This window comes from Carassius carassius, chromosome 13 (assembly GCF_963082965.1).
Source record: "Carassius carassius chromosome 13, fCarCar2.1, whole genome shotgun sequence".
In the NCBI taxonomy this organism is placed as follows: Eukaryota; Metazoa; Chordata; class Actinopteri; order Cypriniformes; family Cyprinidae; genus Carassius; species Carassius carassius.
The window spans coordinates 24,617,707-24,628,035 of NC_081767.1; the positions used below are offsets into that span (position 1 = coordinate 24,617,707).

Consider the following 10,329-nt stretch of genomic DNA (forward strand, 5'->3'; position numbering starts at 1 on the left):
GTGGTCATCATCCTTAATATTGTAAAACTGCAGAGGTTTGGTGCGGTATATGTACATCACTGACTTACGGTGGGTATTTTTGTCACATTTTCTGTGTACAGTCGATCGATGTTTGTCTCGTCCAAAAAATTTGACAAAGTATGAACATTTAATTAAGTTTTTGTGATTTACTATGTTTAAATATATTGACCGCTACAGTCGATTGAGATTAGCGCGCTCTGACTAACTTGTGAACTTTCGAGTAGCTTGAATGAAATGAAAACGCAGTTATTTACTTGTATGTAAAAATACTTTTAAGACCCCCAACATTTCAAACTTTAATAAGGGGGGTCAAATTCTTTATAGTTGGTTGAGCGGCCATACAAAGGCACCATACTGTTTCTTCGCTGTTTCAGTTCAGGAAGGCTGAACCTTTTTTCCAAACCCAGTCACTGATGAGTTAATAGATTATCTAGACCCAAAAGTGAAAGTAACAGCCTCATCGACTGGAGCGCTTTACTCAAGCGTGTTCACTCGTGGTTACTTCGAGTGGAGAAGACTGTAGGCGGGTGTATGTAAACTTAACATAAGGTGGTGACATAAAGAAAAGGGAATTTCCGAGTCATTTGGGTGGACGTTGGATTGAAAAGGGGCGAATTTACTACTTTTTGTATTCTGCATGCCTGGAAGTGTCAGCGGTCCTATCTACAGAGTTAAGCAAACAACTGCCACTTGTTGAACGTACTCTGCAGATGGTTTCCCGATGAGATAGCCTGGGTCATCGAATCGAAAGGTTTGTAAAACTGCTATAGGTTTGTGGCTTGTTTATATTCGTGCTGCTGAATTGTTTCAGTTGTAAATGCGTCTTATATTGGAATCAATAGCAGCAACGCGCTTTTTATATCTAAGCCCAGGTGCAACGATCCTGCGCGATCACCTGACACTTTTGATTTGATTTGTTTAGATAACTGAATTTTTATCATGTTCTGACACCAAAATGTTATTGATACATCAACACTTTAAGTCGATTGCATGCGAATGCTATAATTTAAAGATAATTTATGAAATGTCTTTGCATTCATGATGTATGATGTTTTGTTTTAATGATTGTTTTCAATTGTTTATACTTTTGTATTTCTTTTTTACAAGTTTTCTTAATTTTTGCTATCTTTTCATTTTTGAACCTCAGTAATTCATTGCGTTTACATGCTCAAGATCATTCTGATATTAATCAGATTTCTTTTTTTAATCAGAATTTCTCTGAGATTAATCAGAATTTGGTCATATTCTTATGTTCTTATTATATCGTCTTCATCATCTTCTTCTTAAGTGACATATAAAGGTCTTAACTTGACTGCCATAAATTAAGCCCCTATTCCAGTTTCTAAATCTGAATAAGCCAGTGGATGAAATAATCAGAATTTTATTTCATGTTGACAATACATCCACTATTCAAACTGAACATTGATTTATTTCTGTGCATGTCCAAATGTCCTGGGTGATATTGGATAGTGATCATAGTTATGGTGTTGAATAAAATAATTTTGTGTGTACTGTAACATTGCATAAAAATGAAAGGAAACGTCATGATGCTCCTTTCGCTATTCAAATTTTGTATATTGTAAAAACATGAATGAGAATTTGTGATTTGGCATCTCTAGTATTTCCAGAAGTTTGTTCTAAAGGCATAACCAGAATATTAGCCTTATTTGGCAATCAGTGCACATGTAAAATGGTAAATATACCAATAAAAAGAAAAAAACAGCATGAAATGTTTCATTCAATCTGTCTTTTTCTCAAAAGTTCCATTGGCCTCATCACACATTTGTCAAAATCTGCATTAGACTAAGAGAGAAAAAAATTCAAACAGATCTTTTAAATGGGGTTTTGATCCATGCAGAAAAAATGAACTGATTGTGAAAATAATAGTTAAAATATTATGTCAGATAGTAGATGACGTTACATTAAGGATATGATTTGTTCTGGCTTGTATTCAGTACTTCATAGATTTTTATTGAATGTGGTACTGCTTTACAGATCCACATGTTTATTATATCTACATATAATAAAAATGTGGATCTGTAAAGATGTGGATCTGTAAAAAAAACATGTCCTACATGTTTATCACATGGCTATTAGTCAGAAACTTGCTGCCTGTGTCAAGACGTTAATATATTCCCTTTATTAAAATTCTTCCTTTTGAAAGAAGAGAAAAGAAACAACATCTGGATTAGTTTTACGCCCACTGAACAAGTTCTAGAGAATAAGGACAGGAACATTATGACAGCTCTAGCACTTCAGATGAGAAGAGTTGCCATTTCCTGCTTCACTTTTTACTACTTTATAAAAAATAAAAACTTGGATGTGCCATTAAAATCAGATATGCCAGATCAGTCTTTTTCGATATTTAAATATTTTACAATCCAAAACGAGAATAAATGAATTCAGATGTTTCATCACTGGTTCTTTTTGACCAGAAAACAAATTTAGGAAGGCAGTGATGTGAACAGAAAGTCATGTAATGGCAAGGTCAGAAAACTGGTGTTCAGTATAGTGCGATATTTGCTATTCTATTCTATTCCATTTTTATTTTTTATTTTATAGACCAAGAAGTCCGAAGAATTTTCTGGAATTTCGACCCATATTACAGTGCAAGCAGAGTATAAGCAGAACCATGGTCCAGTCTGAATGCTGGCTCCTCAGGGGGGTGCTGGGTAAGTAAAGTCTAGTAAATAATTGATTTGATAAATTATATAATGAAAAGTATCAAGCCAAGAGGATACGGAAGATCTTCATGTGGGAAATTTGTATCTGGCAGTACTACACATAATTTTTTTTTTTTTTTTTAGTGGCCCTGCAGAAAAACATAAAATGATTGTTTACTTTCCAAGCTAACAGGAAAGAGGCTCTTGTGCATTTACACAAAAACAAATGTCTGAGAATTTCTGTGGGTGATTATGTGAGCTAGATTAGAAAATAGTTTACGGAGAGGGGGTGTGTGGTTTTAAAATGTGCATATCTGGTCTTTTGCTTCTTCTGAAATGAGTGTCAACCCTGAACATATGTTTGCGGAGAGCTACTGCATATGCCACTTCTATTGAAGGACTAAGACGTGACTGCTAATGTCACCACTTCCTGTGTTCAGGAGAGAGAGAGAGAGAGAGCAGACAATGACTGTTACATAAGGATAAAAGAGAGGGCAAGGAGGGATATACCAGGCCAAAAATGCCAGAATAATTTGAATGGGAGTAGGAGGTTGAGTGGTTGGACTCCAGTAAATAGCACAGGTTCTGTGGCATGACAAATTCCTCTGGCCCTTGGTAGTCTGCTCCATGGTCTCTGAGACTTTGCTGACTGTCAGTCTCTGGGTAACTCTCCTATATTGTAGCTCAACCACAACCGTACTGTGTTACACAGCAGAGTGTGCCCTGTCTTTCCACCCTGGGCTAGCCAGTCAGAATCACTTAAATTTAACAATAAAAGGTCGAGTTAAAATAGACACATGATCAGCCTTAGGTTTACTATAGTTAATCTGCTTGAGTTTGACTTTATCTCCCACAAGCACTGTATGATCATCATATTATGCCTCCTGCTTTTAACAACATGTAGACTGCAGAAGCTCTTGTGCTGTGGAATTATGGTTTGTTAATTTTCATTCAGCTTTTGTTTTTTGCCTGGTTGTGTTTTTTGTTGGAAGATGTTTAGAGAATTTCTTTTGCAGCAGTGCTCAGTGTTAAAAAAAAAAATTCCTGGTAAGTTGGGCTGTGGTTTGAGGTTTGCGTCTTGTCACAGTACAAACCTTGACACTTTATGCATCATTGCCTTCAGAGACACATTCACACCGTTTTATGACTTACAGCTCTGCAGAAAAGTCAGCAAAAATAAAAATCAAGCAAATTATTAAATGCCATTAATATTACTAAATTGAAATATATACTCCATCTTCACATCATTTCTGAATAAATTTAAAACAAAGATTTGTATTGATACAAGACAAGGCACAATCCTTTCAGTTACCAATAAAATCATTAGAAGTTTTGTATTAAAGGATGTTGAATGTGTTTTAAAACAGGGTCTTACCCTGTTGAGCTATGCATATTTTGTTGTGACGTTTAAATGCAAACCAGCATCCATTTCTTGATGGTTTCATTATAAGCAATGACATTATGTTAAAAGCCATCATTTTCTTCTTCTGTCCTTCTAGGTTTTATTTGTCTATTCCTAATGTGCATAAACGCAGCACCAGATCTCTGTAAACCTCTGAAAACAGTACAGGAGGCGCTAAATATAACCAAAAGGAGACATTTTATGGTAAAAAGATTTATATTTTTAAAATATGGTGTTATATTCTGAAAAATGACAGTTGTAAACTCTGTAAAGTTTACATGGAAAGATATTTGGAACAGAAATAAAAAGAAGAAAATATACAACTTAATAGTAATATAAATGTTTAGCATGAGACACGAATTAACAAAATGCCAATAAAAGGTTTCCATGTATATTTACAGAAAATGAACTTTCCCATAAACTATACTATTCAAGTGCATTATGAGGAGGTGTTCAAACTACGCAACATCAGCAGACTGGTAAGTCTTTATCCCACTGTAACTGTCACCAACCAACTCATTTGACATTAATTAAAGACACACTCTTCACAACTTCCCACTCAAGTGAGCAATTATGACTTATGATAGATTAAGACTGGAAGCACACTTTTAGGGCTTCTCAGGGCCTATGACTCAGAATACGGGGGTGAATCACCCAAAACCTGTTCAGACATATCTAGATAACCAATATATATAGATATAAATACTATTAATAACATACAGCAATTCATAATACAGTAAATTATTGTATTGCAGCATTATATAAAATGGACGAAAGAACAGTTAGATATATATCAAACAACATATATGTTATAGAAGAAGACTTTATAATGGAGTTAATGGACTGAATACAAGAAACTCATACAATTAGACTAATTGAGTTGTAAATGGTCAGTTCAATACGTTATGAACTCCCCATGTTATATTGTATACTGCTATTCAAAAAGAGGGAATATGCAAACTATTTGGAAAATGATATAATTGTGTTCCTGTTGTCTGGTAACTGAACTGACCTAACCTGGCATAAAACGTTTGACCTTAGACCTAACTCACATTACAAGACTCTGACATTGTAAAAGAATACATGCTTATACAACCCGAATTCCGAAAAAGTTGGGACGTTTTTTAAATTTTAATAAAATGAAAACTAAAGGAATTTCAAATCACATGAGCCAATATTTTATTCACAATATAACATAGATAACGTAGCAAATGTTTAAACTGAGAAATTTTACACTTTTATCCACTTAATTAGCTCATTAAAAATTTAATGCCTGCTACAGGTCTCAAAAAAGTTGGCACGGGGGCAACAAATGGCTAAAAAAGCAAGCAGTTTTGAAAAGATTCAGCTGGGAGAACATCTAGTGATTAATTAAGTTAATTGATATCAGGTCTGTAACATGATTAGCTATAAAAGCTTTGTCTTAGAGAAGCAGAGTCTCTCAGAAGTAAAGATGGGCAGAGGCTCTCCAATCTGTGAAAGACTGCGTAAAAAAATTGTGGAAAACTTTAAAAACAATGTTCCTCAACGTCAAATTGCAAAGGCTTTGCAAATCTCATCATCTACAGTGCATAACATCATCAAAAGATTCAGAGAAACTGGAGAAATCTCTGTGCGTAAGGGACAAGGCCGGAGACCTTTATTGGATGCCCGTGGTCTTCGGGCTCTCAGACGACACTGCATCACTCATCGGCATGATTGTGTCAATGACATTACTAAATGGGCCCAGGAATACTTTCAGAAACCACTGTCGGTAAACACAATCCACCGTGCCATCAGCAGATGCCAACTAAAGCTCTATCATGCAAAAAGGAAGCCATATGTGAACGCCGTCGTGTCCTGTGGGCCAAGGCTCATTTAAAATGGACTATTTCAAAGTGGAATAGTGTTTTATGGTCAGACGAGTCCAAATTTGACATTCTTGTTGGAAATCACGGACGCCGTGTCCTCCGGGCTAAAGAGGAGGGAGACCTTCCAGCATGTTATCAGCGTTCAGTTCAAAAGCCAGCATCTCTGATGGTATGGGGGTGCATAAGTGCATACGGTATGGGCAGCTTGCATGTTTTGGAAGGCTCTGTGAATGCTGAAAGGTATATAAAGGTTTTAGAGCAACATATGCTTCCCTCCAAACAACGTCTATTTCAGGGAAGGCCTTGTTTATTTCAGCAGGACAATGCAAAACCACATACTGCAGCTATAACAACAGCATGGCTTCGTCGTAGAAGAGTCCGGGTGCTAACCTGGCCTGCCTGCAGTCCAGATCTTTCACCTATAGAGAACATTTGGCGCATCATTAAACGAAAAATACGTCAAAGACGACCACGAACTCTTCAGCAGCTGGAAATCTATATAAGGCAAGAATGGGACCAAATTCCAACAGCAAAACTCCAGCAACTCATAGCCTCAATGCCCAGACGTCTTCAAACTGTTTTGAAAAGAAAAGGAGATGCTACACCATGGTAAACATGCCCCGTCCCAACTATTTTGAGACCTGTAGCAGAAATCAAAATTGAAATGAGCTCATTTTGTGCATAAAATTGTAAACTTTCTCAGTTTAAACATTTGCTATGTTATCTATGTTCTATTGTGAATAAAATATTGGCTCATGTGATTTGAAAGTCTTTTAGTTTTCATTTTATTAAAATTTAAAAAACGTCCCAACTTTTCCGGAATTCGGGTTGTATATCATAACCATAATTGAACATCTTCCTCATAACTGTTCCTTTTCTTCTCATTCCATGTTGTTTATCTCTCACTCTGTTCTCTAGAATATGAGTAATGATGAGGAGCCAGTGCTGAAAAGAGATTTACAGGATCTGTGGCTTACGATTAGTATGGAGGGTATAAAGAAGGTTTTAAGGGTGCTGCCAGAGAGACATCCGACACGCCAGAAATACCTCTCCAATCTGGAGAATCTCTTCAGAAATGTTGAGGCGGTTTATATTCAACAGATTCCGAAAAATGACGAGGTTAGAACAATGATGTGATTTCACTTGTCTTACCAGCAGCAATATCATTCTGGCTGTCATTGCCACTGCTCACAGTATCTCAAAACTAACTCTCAAACTATATTTTTTCTCCTTTTGAATACAAACACTGGTTTTAATGAAAGACTCTAAACTCAATTTGACCTTTTGAATCTATCCAATCTGTGTTGCAGATGTTATTTGTCATTTGAGTGATATATTTCCATTATTTAAATTCATACTAATCTAAATGTGTGCGTGTTTTTGTACCCGTTTCAAAAAAGAGAGAAATTCCAGAAAGAATACAAAACATCTTTGATCGATTGAAGGAGAAATCTAATGAGGGATGGAAGTCTGTTACACCCAAGTCAATATTGGACAACTGTTATCGGACCATGCTTTGCCTATTTAAAGAGTGCTTCACAAAAGAGGACGACAGTTATGATTGTAAGTGAAAATTCTAGATGTTTTGAATGGTATATATTAATGGAACCTGCTTTTTTCATTTTTGAGACTGTAGACTAAATGTTGATCTGCTAGACATTTATTGGTTATATATATATATGTATATATATATATTTATTTTTTTTTTTACCTGTGTGAAGGCCCGCTGAATCAATTCCACAAAAAAACACAGACTACATGTTTTTGGAATCTGGAGGGTTTTTTGGGGGGAATTATGTTACTTACTCATTGGTATTTTGAGAGTTTGAGGTAAGACAGTTGAGGTCCTTCTAATGATTGCTACAACTTGGAAAAGTTTAGGGAATTTTGGAGTTCAACCTCAAGAAGGGGTCTTCCACCAGTCCAAATGTTCCAAATGTTTGTTGATAACCTCACGCAACCCAGCTCACGCACACAGTAGCAAAAAGATGGAAACTTTGCTGTTTGTTGATGCGAGTCTGTGGTCGACCATCAGAATGTGAATTTGTGAATGAGAAAAAATGCTAAGGGATTGAAACAACATCCTTATCCTCTCTATGGTGAATGAAATGGTGGCATGATTCAGGCGTTGAGGTTGTCTGAAGCATGTAAAGTACTTTAAAAAGCCCACATGTTGTTACTAGTCTGAACACGCCTGGTCTATGCCTCCTACCAATTATTTATGTAATGGTGTTACGGTGGTAACTCTGAACATGAAAATCAATATTTTTTTTTTTTTTTTTTTTTGAGAAGCTAAAAATAGCAGCCTTTCTTTTAAAGGTTATCTGAATAATTTCATCCAGACTTTCTAATGAGCAACTTATCTTTAGACGTGATATCAAAATATGTGACCACTTATCTACGCTCTTTCTCTTTGCTCATTTCTAGATTGTGACATCCACTGGAGGAAAGGGAATAAAACCACATAGCAGTAGATCTAAGTAGACCTGATCCTGTCTTTGTGTTGCTGGTGTAGGTGTAAAAGGGTGTTTCCTGGTTTATGTAGTGACACGCAGCATGCTTGTGTGCCTCTTGTCCCAGTGAAGACACTGACTGCCTCCACCGGTCTTACCCATATTGAAAAATACAACAGCCGTCACATCAGTTGGAAGACCCTACTGACCCTGCAGATTTTGCTGTCCATCATTTAGAACATTTATACCTCCATCCACCTGCCAACTTTCATATTTATATTTTATATTTTGCTAATAAATTATCATGTATGCACTGTGTGTGTGCTCTTTGGAGGGGAGCAGCTTTGACTCTTGGCTGTAGCATTTACTATTTGTAATTCCAAAAAAGTCTATGCCACTGTGACTTCTGTTTTAGGAAAATACATATTTTGTCCTTGATGTATGCCAAAAAAGGTGTATTATCATTGCCACGCTGTAAATGTTCATGGTAAGATTTAGGTAAGGTGTATAAATAAAACAGGGCTTTTTTTGAACTCATATAATTTGCCTGCAAAAGTTGTGCTGACTGCTGGCTTAGTCGGCATTGTTGCTTTTACCCAGAGGCTCTTTACTTTGTGCTTAACTGCTAGTTAAATGTTGAAAGATTGCAACAAAGTCTTCCTATAGAAAGCTTCAAGGTGATAAAGAGGGTTTTATATCAAGTTTGCATATATTTTATACACAGATTTAAATCTAGGTTATTTATTTGGACTCCTGCTACAGAATGTTCTGGTAACTGTTGTAACAAGGCTTGGAAAATAAACCTCTCACTATCACTCCACGTGCTCAGATGTACTGTTTGATTTAAGGTTTGGGTTTGGTTTCTTTTCAAATACACACAGTACCTGTTTGCTTAACTATATCAGTGAAAACATCTCAAGTAATAAAGCTGAAATAAAATATTAAAATTATATATAAAATTTTCAACTAAACATAAGAAAACTTGCCTTGGAAACTACACTGCAAAAAATGGCTTATCTTACTTAGTATTTTTGTCTGGTTTCTAGTCAAAATATCTTACAATTCTTAAATCAAGATACTTTTACTAGATAAGCCAAATGACTTAAGATATTTAGTCTCGTTTTCAAGGGGAAAAATAAAACAAAATTAAGTGCATTTTGCTTAAATAAGTAAAATTATTATTGCTTTAAGAATATTTTACTTCAGGAATTGTAAGATATTTGACTAGAAACAAAACAAAAATACTAAATAAGATAAGCCATTTTTTGCAGTGTACCAGAAATAAAATAAGTTTAACTGAAACAGAAATGAAAATAAAAAATGTTAAAACATGAATAATAATAACAAAATGTAATAAAAACTGAAGAAAAAAATCACATAGCAATATTACTAAAATGAAAACTGAAAATATAAAAATAGAAGCCAATTTAAAATATTATATTTAAAAAAATAATATTAAATTAACACTGGTCCTGATCCCTGCACAAACCAAATTTTGCAATGTTCTTACATAACAACAACAACAAAAACAGTTGTTGTGGGTGCAAATTAAAATATGAAATAGCATATGTTTACATATTGTACAATTTAATTGTAGGGGTTTCAGACATTTGGCTTGGATTGTTTTCGTATATTATATGCAACATCAGTCTAATAGCAGCTCTTTTGTAAGTTTGTTGATGGCCCTTAATGGGCCCCAGGCTCCTCGTTGCTCACTGGGCCAGAAAAGATTCTGTCCCGACCGCCTCAAATTTCCCCGGTCTTTCCTGAGTTTTCAAACGCTCCCCAAAAGTATATTTAAGTAAACACACTACAAAGAAAGAGAACCCAGTGTACATTTGGCAGCATTCCGCGTGGTTTCTCAAAAAGTAGGAGTTTCTGTTTGCACACACCAAGATTGTCCTACTGCACTTGCCGTAGTTCCAGCTTTCTGATTTCAT

General features: G+C 35.5%; 1 protein-coding gene across 1 annotated transcript; it reads left to right on the top strand.

The window, feature by feature from the left end:
* The first annotated feature begins 467 nt into the window (after positions 1 to 467).
* On the top strand, positions 468 to 9,205 carry LOC132156175 (interleukin-34-like). The gene is made up of 7 exons (XM_059565066.1): positions 468 to 772; positions 2,584 to 2,693; positions 4,184 to 4,290; positions 4,488 to 4,565; positions 6,855 to 7,055; positions 7,337 to 7,499; positions 8,364 to 9,205. Exons 2-7 carry the CDS (start codon positions 2,654 to 2,656, stop codon positions 8,402 to 8,404), a joined length of 630 nt encoding a protein of 209 aa, XP_059421049.1. The 5' UTR covers positions 468 to 772; positions 2,584 to 2,653; the 3' UTR covers positions 8,405 to 9,205.
* The last annotated feature ends 1,124 nt before the right edge of the window (positions 9,206 to 10,329 follow it).

What these genes read in the sequence shown, in the direction of transcription:
- LOC132156175 (XM_059565066.1), top strand. Translation starts at nt 2,654, where the DNA reads ATGGTCCAGTCTGAATGCTGGCTCCTCAGGGGGGTGCTGG. An exon ending in CCAAAAGGAGACATTTTATG is followed by an intron (nt 4,291 to 4,487) that starts GTAAAAAGATTT and finishes GTATATTTACAG; the next exon opens with AAAATGAACTTTCCCATAAA. An exon ending in TACGCAACATCAGCAGACTG is followed by an intron (nt 4,566 to 6,854) that starts GTAAGTCTTTAT and finishes TCTGTTCTCTAG; the next exon opens with AATATGAGTAATGATGAGGA.